This window comes from Polypterus senegalus, chromosome 3, assembly GCF_016835505.1.
Source record: "Polypterus senegalus isolate Bchr_013 chromosome 3, ASM1683550v1, whole genome shotgun sequence".
NCBI lineage: Eukaryota > Metazoa > Chordata > Cladistia > Polypteriformes > Polypteridae > Polypterus > Polypterus senegalus.
In genome coordinates this window covers 107928397-107941371 of record NC_053156.1, presented here as the reverse complement: position 1 = coordinate 107941371, position 12975 = coordinate 107928397, and the positions used below count along the sequence as shown (strand labels likewise).

General features: G+C 43.6%; 1 protein-coding gene across 4 annotated transcripts in view; it reads right to left on the bottom strand.

The window, feature by feature from the left end:
* Positions 1 to 11037: 11037 nt before the first annotated feature.
* lca5 (lebercilin LCA5) overlaps positions 11038 to 12975 on the bottom strand; it is a 142376-nt gene continuing 140438 nt past the window's right edge. For all 4 annotated transcript variants that reach the window (XM_039747767.1, XM_039747768.1, XM_039747764.1 and 1 more), the window contains one exon: positions 11038 to 12791. In XM_039747767.1, coding sequence (XP_039603701.1) covers positions 12004 to 12791 — 788 coding nt within the window. In that variant the 3' untranslated portion in view covers positions 11038 to 12003. The remainder of the gene's footprint in view (positions 12792 to 12975) is intronic.

Here is a 12975-nt window from a genome sequence, read left to right as displayed (position 1 = left end):
ATACTCTGTATGTTCAATTCATCATAATAACTATTCATGGTGGCTCTAAAATCCGTACTGACCCCTACTCTCTTTTCTGTTTCTTTTTCCGGTTTCTTTGTGGTGGTGGCCTGCGCCACCTCCACCTACTCAAAGCTTCATGATGCTCCAACAATGATGGACGGATTAAAAGGAAGAAGTCTACGTGACCATCATCATCATCAAGCCCTTCCGTGAGAACCCTAAATCCAAAGAGGACTGTTTCATTTATATTAGGTAGAATGCCCAGAGGGGACTGGGCGGTCTCATGGTCTGGAATCCCTACAGATTTTATTTTTTCTCCAGCCGTCTGGAGTTTTTATGTTTTTTCTGTCCCCTGGCCATTGAACCTTACTCTTATTCGATGTTAATGTTGATTTATTTTTTTATAATTATGTCTTTCATTTTTCTATTCTTTAATATGTAAAGCACTTTGAGCTACTGTTTGTATGAAAATGTGCTATATAAATAAATGTTGTTGTTGTTGTTGTTGCAATAAGATGCTGCAGATGTTCTATCAGACGGTTGTGGTGAGCGCCCTCTTCTACGCGGATATACAATTTTAAATGCGTTTTTTTTTTCTTTGGAATCGTTGCTTTAACTGGTGCGGGACCACAGATTCTCATAACGTATGGTCCATTATTGTGTAAATCCACATTTTGTGCATTGAATGATGCAAAGGCAAAATGACTTTGTTTTCCACTCTTTACCTTTTATTTCTGATCTCGATTTGTCCTGCTATTTTTTCAATTACACCTGGTTCTGATGATGAATCACCTTTTGTTTGTGCTAATGCGATCTTTACTATCTTTGCTTTTGATACTATTGATACTGACATAATAAAGTGTCACAAAAGTTCTACTTGAACAATCGGTGACTTCATAACCCCAAACACAACTTTCTAGCACACTCTCCAACCCCTCTTCCCCCGGGTCTCGCACTCCCTTACCACATCAATTAGTACCTCGCTATCAGTCTTCCGTGCTGTACTCTGCCCTCCGTCAATAGAACGTAACAGTGACTTAAAACCAAAAAGAGTTCAACTTGGCTGGGACGCTACAATACAGTACTTTCGAATTTTACTGCTTTCATATTCTTTACCTTTCTCTGCATGTGTATCGCGCCATTGTTTCTTTGAGCCTTTCGAATTCCACTGCTTTCATAATCTCTTATCTGCCTTTTTCTATCTCTAACACTTCTGATCGGTTTTCTCTGCGCTGCTCTTTCTTCTTTGCTGAGAGCACAGGATCTGTGTGTGCTATGTGCCGTGCCTTTACATGAACTGCTTTTGGGTCTCTATTCTCCACGCTGCTCTTCCTTCTTTGCTGAGAGCACATGGCTGTACTCTTATTTGATAAGGAGGGCGTGTCTTGCAAGAATCTCATGTTCCACGTCCCCGTGAGACAGTCCTGGGACAATCTCTTGGCACCAAGTCTCATGTTAATGGTCCCCGCGAGATGCTCTGTGGCCAGTCTTTTTTGTCTCGTGGGTCTTTTAAAGGTCTTCCGAGAAGATGATGTATCGTCGCCCTGGAAATGTCCTTTCCAGGATTTTTTTTATATATAGAGAGAGATGCTGCTGCTGGCGTATATGAATTTCCCCTTGGGATTAATAAAGTATATATCTATCCATCCATCCATCCATCCATTCTCTTCCACTTATCCGAGGTTGGGTCGCAGGGGCAGCAGCTTAAGCAGAGAGGCCCAGACTTCCCTCTCCCCGGCCACTTCTTCCAGCTCTTCCAGGAGAATCCCAAAGACGTTCCCAGGCCAGCCGGAGACATAGTCCCTCCAGCGTGTCCTGGGTCTTCCCGGGGCCTCCTCCCGGTTGGGCGTGCCGGAACACCTCACCAGGGAGGCGTCCAGGAGGCATCCTGATCAGATGCCCGAGCCACCTCATCTGACTCCTCTCGATGCGGAGGAGTAGCGGCTCTACTCTGAGCCCCTCCCGGATGACTGAGCTTCTCACCCTATCTTTAAGGGAAAGCCCAGACACCCTGCGGAGGAAACTCATTTCAGCCGCTTGTATTCGCGATCTCGTTCTTTCGGTCACTACCCATAGCTCATGACCATAGGTGAGGGTAGGAGCGTAGATCGACTGGTAAATTGAGAGCTTTGCCTTACGGCTCAGCTCCTTTTTCACCACGACAGACCGATGCAGAGCCCGCATCACTGCGGATGCCGCACCGATCCATCTGTCGATCTCACGCTCCATTCTTCCCTCACTCGTGAACAAGACCCCGAGATACTTGAACTCCTCCACTTGGGGCAGGATCTCTCCCCAACCCTGAGAGGGCACTCCACCCTTTTCCGGCTGAGGACCATGCTCTCGGATTTGGAGGTGCTGATTCTCATCCCAGCCGCTTCACACTCAGCTGCGAACCGATCCAGAGAGCTGAAGATCACGGCCTGATGAAGCAAACAGGACAACATCATCTGCAAAAGCAGTGACCCAATCCTGAGTCCACCAAACCGGACCCCTTCAACACCCTGGCTGCGCCTAGAAATTCTGTCCATAAAAGTTATGAACAGAATCGGTGACAAAGGGCAGCCCTGGCGAGTCCAACTCTCACTGGAAACGGGCTCGACTTACTGCCGGCAATGCGGACCAAGCTCTGACACCGGTTGTACAGAGACCGAACAGCTCTTATCAGGGGTCCGGTACCCCATACTCCCGAGCACCCCCACAGGATTCCCGAGGGGACGGTCGAATGCCTTTTCCAAGTCCACAAAACACATGTAGACTGGTCGGGCAAACTCCCATGCACCCTCCAGGACTCTGCTAAGGGTGAAGAGCTGGTCCACTGTTCCGCGACCAGGACGAAAACCACACTGTTCCTCCTGAATCCGAGGTTGACTATCCGACGGACCCTCCTCTCCAGAACCCCCGAATAGACTTTTCCAGGGAGGCTGAGGAGTGTGATCCCTCTATAGTTGGAACACACCCTCCGGTCCCCCTTTTTAAAGAGGGGGACCACCACCCCGGTCTGCCAATCCAGAGGCACTGTCCCGATGTCCATGCGATGTTGCAGAGGCGTGTCAACCAAGACAGTCCTACAACATCCAGAGCCTTAAGGAACTCGGTATCTCATCCACCCCGGGGCCCTGCCACCAAGGAGTTTTTTGACCACCTCGGTGACTTCAGTCCCAGAGATGGGAGAGCCCACCTCAGAGTCCCCAGGCTCTGCTTCCTCATTGGAAGGCATGTTAGTGGGATTGAGGAGGTCTTCAAGTACTCCCCCACCGACCCTAACGTCAGTGAGGTCAGCAGCGCACCATCCCCACCATATACGGTGTTGACACTGCACTGCTTCCCCTCCTGAGACGCGGACGGTGGACCAGAATCTCCTCGAAGCCGTCCCAAAGTCGTTCTCCATGGCCTCTCCAAACTCCTCCCATGCCCGAGTTTTTGCCTCAGCAACAACCAAGCAGCGTCCGCTTGGCCTGCCGGTACCTATCAGCTGCCTCCAGAGACCCACAGGACAAAAAAGTCCTATAGGACTCCTTCTTCAGCTTGACGGCATCCCTCACCGGTGTCCACCAAGGGGTTCGGGATTGCCGCCACGACAGGCACCGACCACCTTGCGGCCACAGCTCTGGTCAGCCACCTCAACAATAGAGGCACGGAACATGGCCCATTCGACTCAATGTCCCCACCTCCCTCGGGGCGTGGTTGAAGTTCTGCCGAGGTGGGAGTTGAAGCTACTTCTGACAGGGGACTCTGCCAGCCGTTCCCAGCAGACCCTCACAACACGTTTGGGCCTACCAGGTCTGACCGGCATCTTCCCCACCATGAAGCCAACTCACCACCAGGTGGTGATCAGTTGACAGCTCCGCCCCTCTCTTCACCCGAGTGTCCAAGACATATGGCGCAAGTCCGGCGACACGACCACAAAGTCGATCATCGACCTGAGGCCTAGGGTGTCCTGGTGCCAGGTGCACATATGAACACCCTTATGCTTGAACATGGTGTTCGTTATGGACAATCCGTGACGAGCACAGATGTCCAATAACAAAACACGCTCGGGTTCAGATCGGGGGGGCCATTCCTCCCAATCATGCCCTTCCAGGTCTCACTGTCATTGCCCACGTGAGCATTGAAGTCTCCCAGCAAAACGAGGGAATCCCAGAAGGTATGCCCTCTAGCAACCCTCCAGAGACTCCAAAAAGGGTGGATACTGCTGCACAAACAACAGTCAGGACACTTCCCCCCACCCGAAGGCGGAGGGAGGCCACCCTCTCGTCCACCGGGGTAAACCCCAATGCACAGGCTCCGAGTCGGGGGGCAATAAGTATGCCCACACCTGCTCGGGCCTCTCACTGGGGGCAACTCCAGAGTGGTAGAGAGTCCAGCCCTCTCAAGGAGATTGGTTCCAGAGTCCAAGCTGTGCGTCGAGGTGAGTCCGACTATATCTAGCCGGAACCTCTCGACCTCGTGCACTAGCTCAGGCTCCTTCCCTTCAGAGAGGTGACATTCCACGTCCCAAGAGCCAGTTTCTGTAGCCGAGGATCAGACCGCCAAGGTTCCCGTCTTCGGCCACCACCCAACTCACACTGCACCCAACCTCCTTGGCCCCTCCCATAGGTGGTGAGCCCATGGGGAGGACGACCCACGTTACCTCTTCGGGCTGTGCCCAGCCGAGCCCCATGGATGCAGGCCTGGCTCCAGAGGGGGGCCCCGGTGACCCGCGTCCGGGCAAGGGAAGACGTCGTCCAAGGTTTTTATTCTTCATCAGAGGTTTGTTGAAGTATATATCTATCTATACATTTTTACAAATTTACATGTTAATATGAAATAAGCTATAATGTAGCCAGATCATTTGCTATAAAGTTTGATGGAAATTGAAATCAAGACCTTCATAGTGCTACATAGAGGATCCATGGAATCCATAGAAGCAGCCTTGCCTAAAATGTATTTCACAAAGAAGCAAAAAGATACCCAAAATAAAGCAGGGTTTGAAACCAACCATTTTAGCATAGTGTCTATGGAAAACCAAAATTGGTTTTCATGTCTTAAAATTTATAAATATTTTTTGCGTTGTTCTTGCTCCTACCCTGTTCAGTGCTTGCATAGACTGGATGTTGGGCAGGTTGTGGGGTCCAGGCGGCTGTGGAGCACTGTTGATAAAGAAATATTTACTGATCTTGACTTTGCTGATGATGCTGTGATCTTCAAGGAGTCAATGGAGGCTCTGAGCAGGGTTCTTGAGAGACTGAGTGAGAAGTCTGAGTGTCTGGACTTGTGAGTGTCCTAGATAAAAATCAATATCCAGGCTTTAATGACCTCTTAGGCACAGCCATCAGCAGTGTGTCAGTCTGCGGAGAGAGTGTTGACCTTGTTGAGAGGTTTACTTACCTCTGCAGTGACATTCATGTCTCTAGTGACTCTTCCTGTGAAGTCAGTTGATGCATTGGGAGAACATGGGGGGTCATGAGGTTGCTGGAAAGGGGTGTGTGGCTCTCCTGATATTTTTGCAAAAGGACAAAGGTCCAAGTCTTAAGAGTCCTGGTGCTTCATGTTTTGCTCTATAGTTGTGAAACATGGACACTACCCAGTGACTGGAGACTCCTTCGGTACTGCATCTCTTCCAAGAATCCTTGGGTAATGTGGGTTTCACTTTGTGTCAAAGAGGAGTCCTGAATGAGGCACATTAAAAGCATTGTGAGGGAGCATCAGTTATGGTACTACAGCCATGTGGTGCTATTCCGAAAGAGTGATCTGGCTCACATGATCATCAATGTTGAGGAGCCAGGCGACTGGACCAGGCCAAGGGGATGCCCATGTTAACACCTGCCTGCTGCAGATAGATGGTCATTTTCAGAGTGTGGAACTGGACCATGTGTCTGCCTTAGGGGTTGCCAATTGGGCCCATTAGCTGTTCTGTCTTGTGGTAGGTGCGGCAACACGCTGTACCGGTGCATACTTCCCAAATGACCTGGCCTGATCTGTAGAGTTCCCGTATAACTACATCCTAAAAAAGATACAAAAATTTACAAAAAGTGGCTTCCAAGATCTGCCCTGAAAGCTGAGAATTACTGTATGTACAACAATTACTTCTGAAAAAATGGACCCTTCTAACTCAAACAAGTTGCATGGTGTTTGCCTTGTAATAGTTTGTGGCCTATTGTTTTTGGTCCATATGGTCCAGTACTCATCTCCATATCATTCAAAAGCTGTCTATGACTTACAGTATGTCCAATGATGTTTGATGTATAAATTTTTTAACTTGGATTTCTGCAGTCTGCTCCATTTAGTTACAGAATCAAGCCTACATATTTGAAAAATTGTTGCCCATGTAGTTTTTGAGACACATAATCTATTTAAATATACTGTACACGTATGCACACAAATGGAGGCACATGTAAACACTTGTATTCACACAGGTACACACACTCAAAGAAATCAATGAGCCAAGAGCCGGCATCTTGTTTGTCCTATCAGAACATACGCTTAATGACAGAGAAAGAAATGAACACACACAAACACACACCTAGATCTGTAAAGGTTGATGTGGATATTCCATCACACTGGGGGTTCACTAGTGTGCTACACTGCATTGTATTGCTGTTCTGCTGCCATCTGTGGAGTTGATTAAAAGTTTCAACTGGTATGCATAAATAGATAGCACCTACTCAAGTACAAATCTAAATATTCTAAATTCTCAGAGACTGTGATGATGTGAATTTAATTACTGTTCTTTCTGGAGACCTTGGCCTTGAGGTGGCCAGTTTAGCACTTAGTAAGTGGTTAATGATTATAAAGGACTTGAAATACTGCTTTATTTACATTGGGTTTATAATATAATGTTCTCAGCACTTAGACAGAATTCATAGGACCATCCAGCCCTGATCAGAAAAGATGCAAAGACACAGGTGAAGAAATGAAACAACATAATCCCCAGTTTAAAACAATAGCAAATAAAAAATAAGTCAAGGAATCAAGTGTACAAAATTTGATTCCAATTTTTGATTCATCAAAGTAGCCACCATTTGCTGATATAACAGCTAAATGCACACGTGTCATTCTTTCTATAAGGGAAATCAAACATCTTCCCAACACTGTTGCAGAAGTTTCCACAAATGTGTTGTACTTCTAGGTTGCTTTCCTTTCATCCTTCTGTCCAGTTCATCCCAAACTACCTCAAAGAGGTTTTAGCCTGGAGACTGTGCTGGCCATTCTATGCTTTGAAGTGTACCTTCTTGTTCTTTTAACATAGTTATGATATAGCCTGGAGGTATATTTTGAGTTATCATCTTGCTATAGGATGAATCCCTGACATACTACATGCAGACCAGAAGGTCTTGTGTGGTGCTGCAAAATTCTGTGGTAATGCTTTTGCTTCAGAATGTGCAAGTCACCAACTCTGGTTCCAGCAAAAGAATACCAGACCATCACACTTGCCCCACCATCCTTTCACCAATTCGAAGGTGTACAAACACCCTGCATGATGAACAGAAGATTTCCAATTTTTAAGTCATCCATCCATTTTCGAACCCGCTGAATCTGAACACAGGGTCACAGGGGTCTGCTGGAGCCAATCCCAGCCAACACAGGGTCACAGGGCAGGAACCAATCCTGGGCAGGATGCCGACCCACCGCAGGACACACACAAACACACCCACACAACAAGCACACACTAGGGCCAATTTAGAATCGGCAATCCACCTAACCAGCATGTCTTTAGACTGTGGGAGGAAACCAGAGCACCCGGAGGAAACCCACGCAGACACGGGGAGAACATGCAAACTCCACGCAGGGAGGACCCGGGAAGCGAACCCAGGTCTCCTAACTGCGAGGCAGCAGCGCTACCACTGTGTCACCGTGCTGCCCATTTTTAATTCATCAGTCCATAAAACTTTCTTCCAGTCAGTAGTCCACTGCCAGTATTTCATGGCCCAGAGAAGCCTCACTTTCTTATTTTGTTTTTTTTAAAGATAATGGCCTTCTTACTGCTGCTTACCCTATTAGCCCTGCAGCACAAAGTCTCCTCTTCATAGAAGAAACTAAGACTTGCTTTTTTCGATCACTGTTAAGCTTTCTTGAAGCTGTTGTGCTGTAAGGCTCCTGTCACACAAGCTGATGACCCTCAGAAATATGTGTTCTGATTTAAAATGTGGCTTTGGGTCTGCCAGATCTCTTCCTATTCAAGTTTCTTCCAGTTTCCAATTGCCTTTGGATTGTGTAGGACACTGGACTCACTGATTTTTTTTTGCAGTTTCTCTAAATTAAAGGAATACACTTTTAATGGTAAAAATGCTATCTAATTTAATTTTTAATTGCTGTTTTCTTACCATTAACACTTTAATTTACAACTTTCTACAGAGTAATATTGTCCAAGTAGTACTTCAGAGGGTCTAGTAACACAGTCTGTTGCTGTAAGACAGAGGTTTTTTTAAGTAATCATCAGAAGTTGGGACACCTGTGCAAATTGTTTGCTTCAACTTACATGGCTGAATTTACTTTATTTGCTGCAGAACATCAACATGTAGTAACATACTAGTTGTTGCTCATTTGTAATATTCTGATTTCCTTTTTGTTTCAGATTTTGCTAACCTAAAGTTTAAATTTAAACCTCTGGCTGTTTACTGTTTAGTTTTTCACCATTTTAGGTCATTCATTGCATTTCATTTGATTAAATTTGAAGAAAAAGTGGAAAACTGAGGTGTTCTAATACCTTTGACTGGTAGGGTATGTATGTAGACATGCATACACACTCATACACTCAATACACTAGCTTGACAGACTGAGGCATTTATTAAACTAATATTTTCAAAACTGGAATGTAATTCAGTGTCATGGGCAGTCTGGATCCAATATATTGTGTGCTGGGCAGGAATCACCCAGAGTAGAGTACCAAGTCTGTCATTCACAACAAAGGGTCAGTGTTAAACCGACAATTAACCTAACATGGATGTCTTCCAGATGTTGAAGGAAAGGAGAAAACGTGCAAACTCCACACATCCAATGATGAAGAAATGGTATCCTTGAGGCAGCAGCGTTTAACACTGCCAACTGTGCTCCCAGACTCACTCACCATTCACTCTTCTTCTCTTTGACCTACATTAATTTGTATCACACCCTAAATATCTCAATATATAATCTTCATTTGAGTCTTGATCTTTGTTTGTCTGCGAATGAATTAGAAGAAGCAGTAGATGGCAGTAGACAGACAGCTAAAACATAGGCATTGCATTAAGAATCTCCTCCAGGCTTATACTACTGAAGACTGTAGTACTCCAGTCACACCTCAAAACACAGACATTCCAACTAAACAAATTGTTGTGCTTTAAATTAACTAAAGTGATCTTCATTTAGATCTTGATCTTTGTTTGTCCTCAAATTCCACGCATGCGTAGACCACCATCCAGTTTAGTACGTTGTTACTTACTGATGTCAATAATATGCCGGAATAACAAAAGGGGTGGTGGACAGTGTTACGCTGGTTAGCTCCTGAGGCCTGGTTAGAGAATGAGATTGCCGAAAATAAAAGGTACGTGCCTACGTAACATATGAATGAAAGAAAGACAGTGGGTAAAATGAATGACAACGTAACAGCACGTTCCGGAAATTATTATTGTTACATTGTAGCCGGCGAGTGCTGTGCGTCTCACAGTTGAACTGTGGCTTGCTCACATGTCAGTGAAGTGATCCCTATTTATGCTTTAAAGAGCCTGGATACCTATGTGTCACCCTTTAATAACCATTGCTCCGTGTATATTGCCTTACTCTTTGGATTGCCACAAAGCAACCTGCGAGATTGGGGAAAGGTTGAGAAGACATCGTGAGAGGAAACGATAGCGTCGTGAAAACGAGACGGACTGTGAACGGACAGAAGCAGAAATGCTCCTACACCACCACATAATTACGATTCGGATAGTGATTCCGAGTGGGCCGTTCCTATCGAATCAATATCCAAGGGTTTTCTTTTTTAATTTTGTTTCCCTTATAAAAAACCATAATGCTGTGCGACGAAGGGCCCAGTTCATGACTGGCAGCCGCGTTTACACAGGTAGCCCTTCACAGACAACTTTAACACGTGCAACGTAGTTGGGCGCACGTGGCTAGTTTTATATAATACAAAAAAACTAGTTAAATAGATTTAATTCCATTACACCTTTAGGGTATACTAAATGCAGAAGCAAATACAACATCACTTATCAAGTTATCAAAAAAAAAGTAAAGCAATTAATCAGTTAAGAAAACAATTATGAAAGGTGTAATCACAAAGAATTTATTAAAAATCACAAAATTTCATATTAAAATAAATAACAACAGACAATAAGAACATCAGAATCCACAAAAATATACAAACCATACAAAATGATTTTAATTATCTCCTCTTTTTATTCCCTTGTGTTGATTAGGATCATGGAGGCATTTTACTATGCAGGTCTGCCCACACTTTCCTATCCCCAGCATCACCCTCGACTCCTCCTGCTGCATGAAAAGCAATACTCCCTTCGGTGTGTCCTGGGTGTACACTGTTCACTTGCTACAGAAAGTACCCTGGGGAACTCTATAAACATGACCCTTCCAAAATGTTGAACTGTGTCCTGAGTTGCAGGGTGTGAGCTCCATAGGCCTGGAAGAAATCACGTTTTACCTAGTGATAACAGCGATCTTATTCTTTCAGACACAAATCACAGCATGTAGCCAAAGGTAAGAATGGGAACATAGAAATAGAGTGCTTTAATTATCGGCATCCAAAATAGAACCAAGTTTTAATTTCTAGTAATCAGGATTAGCCTTGTTATAAATATGTAAACTTCCTAACATATTTACTTACTTAAAAACTGGAGCGTGGACTCTTAGTTTCCGGGAGTGGTACTCTAAGTGGACTGGTGTTCAGTCAATTGTTAAGTAACCTTTGTTTTGGAAGATATGATAAGTTGGGCCTTTTTTTTTGCAGTTTTCTCTTCAGAAGAACAAATGATATATTTTTATATATATATATATATTTTATATATATATATATATATATGTACATGTATATGTACATGTATATGTATGTATATATACATATATATTCATATATACACACCCAGTTACAGTGCTTTCATTGTCTTGGTGGTTACCTTTCCTGATCTCGATATTAATATAACAAAAGAAAAAAGTCAGAGTTAAATGTAAAGTAGCACATGGCTAAAACACGAGTTCTGCCTCAGAGATGTTTTACGGCCACCTTGACCACACATTTTGTTTGGGCCAAAACATTCTCTTTAGCAGACAAAAATGTCTTTCAGAGTATCCAGTACTGCTGCAATATAAGTAAAGGCTATTTTATTTTAAAGAACATGTAAATATCATTTAACTCTATTATTAATATCCATTATTGCTTATTTTAAGACTGCATTGGAAAAAACAGAAAATCAAGATTTTGATCACATGGAACACAATCCCCCCAGTGCCTTCATTGTTGTTATTCTTGTTCATAAGACCACACACAGTGACTCACAGGTCATTAACCTGGTGTTTATAGCTCAATAAAATTATTTAGAATCACTCATTGATTGCCTGAAATGTTCAGGAGATTCTCAAAATGTGGATACATTCTAAACATCACAGCTTACCTGATTCAAAGGAAAAAACTGTCTATGTGGTATAGTTTCATTAGAAAATTATAAGGCTAGCTTTGTTTTGATTAAATAAGATTAACAGAACTTTCCAGGAGACATTTTACTTGTACTATAAAACATTAAAAAACTATATATTTGAACTAAAAGAAAGTAAATTCTACATTTACTGGATGGAATATAAGTTACACTTTAAGCTTGTTACCTTCAGTTCAATCCTCCTTCAGTGCAAGTAGAAAATTTTATATGGGTTGAATATAACTTAGTCCCAAAACACTACCCAAGTCACATGCTGGTTACTGTGCAAGTGTAAACGTTGGATTTCTTCATAAGATAAAATTGTATGCTGACTACAGGCCATTGTTTGACATAAAACTAAAACTTACCAAAGCATCTGAACACAAGACTTTCCTTAAAGTGTAACTTCCTCTAGATCATCCTCCAGTGAATTGACTGCCCTTAAGAAAGGCCGGCCTGCTGAGACACGTGAGCGGCTTTTAGCTAAATTGGTTGTTAAGCCATTATTGATAATGACACCGTCCTCATTTTTAGTGCCAAGCCCTTGTTTTTCCCACACTGAAGTGTTTCCAGGATCTGGTGTAATTTTACTCAGAGTTAAAGGGCTAGACAATTCATTCTTGGTGGAGACATCAGCAGTAACAGTAGTTCCAAACAACTGCTGCATGAGATTTGACTTTTTGTCTTTACCAAAATTTGAATCAGGGCTATAGCTGTGCTTGTCTTCAGCAATTTCACTCTTTTGGTTAGAGAACCCTGTTCTTCCTGTTACTTTTCCAAATGATGGAGAGTAGCTGCCAAAAGTGACAGGCTCACCAGCATTGGCCTTCTTGAGACCTCTACGACCAGAGGCATCAGTTTTGAGAACAGAACCATTACCCGCATGAGAAGGAAAACCATTGACAACATTGTCTGAATGCTGGGTGAGCTTCACAGAGGGCTCATCTGGTCCTGTTGTTTTTGAGTTGGTAAAACTGGACGTTCGCTCAGAACTGTCTTTTTCCAAATCAATCTCCCTCATCTTAGCAAGGAGCAGTTCTTTTTTTCTTTGCTCTTCCTCCATCCTTTCCATGTCCTGTTGTTCCTGCTCCCTTAGAATTCTTTCTCTCTCCTCCCTGTTAAGCTGTTCCTGTTCAAGAGTATTTTCTTTGAGTCTCCTCTCAGCTTCCTCCTTCTCCCAATCTAAAATGTGAGAAAAAAACACATGAAAATCTCTTCCCAAAAATATATAGTACATGGAGAACTGTGTTAAGATAATAATACAGTAATTTTAGAAGTTTTAATAAAGGAGATAATTTTATTAAAAATTCCAATAAATCAATTAGCTAACACAGTGCTGTTTTTAATTATACTTTTCTGTAATATG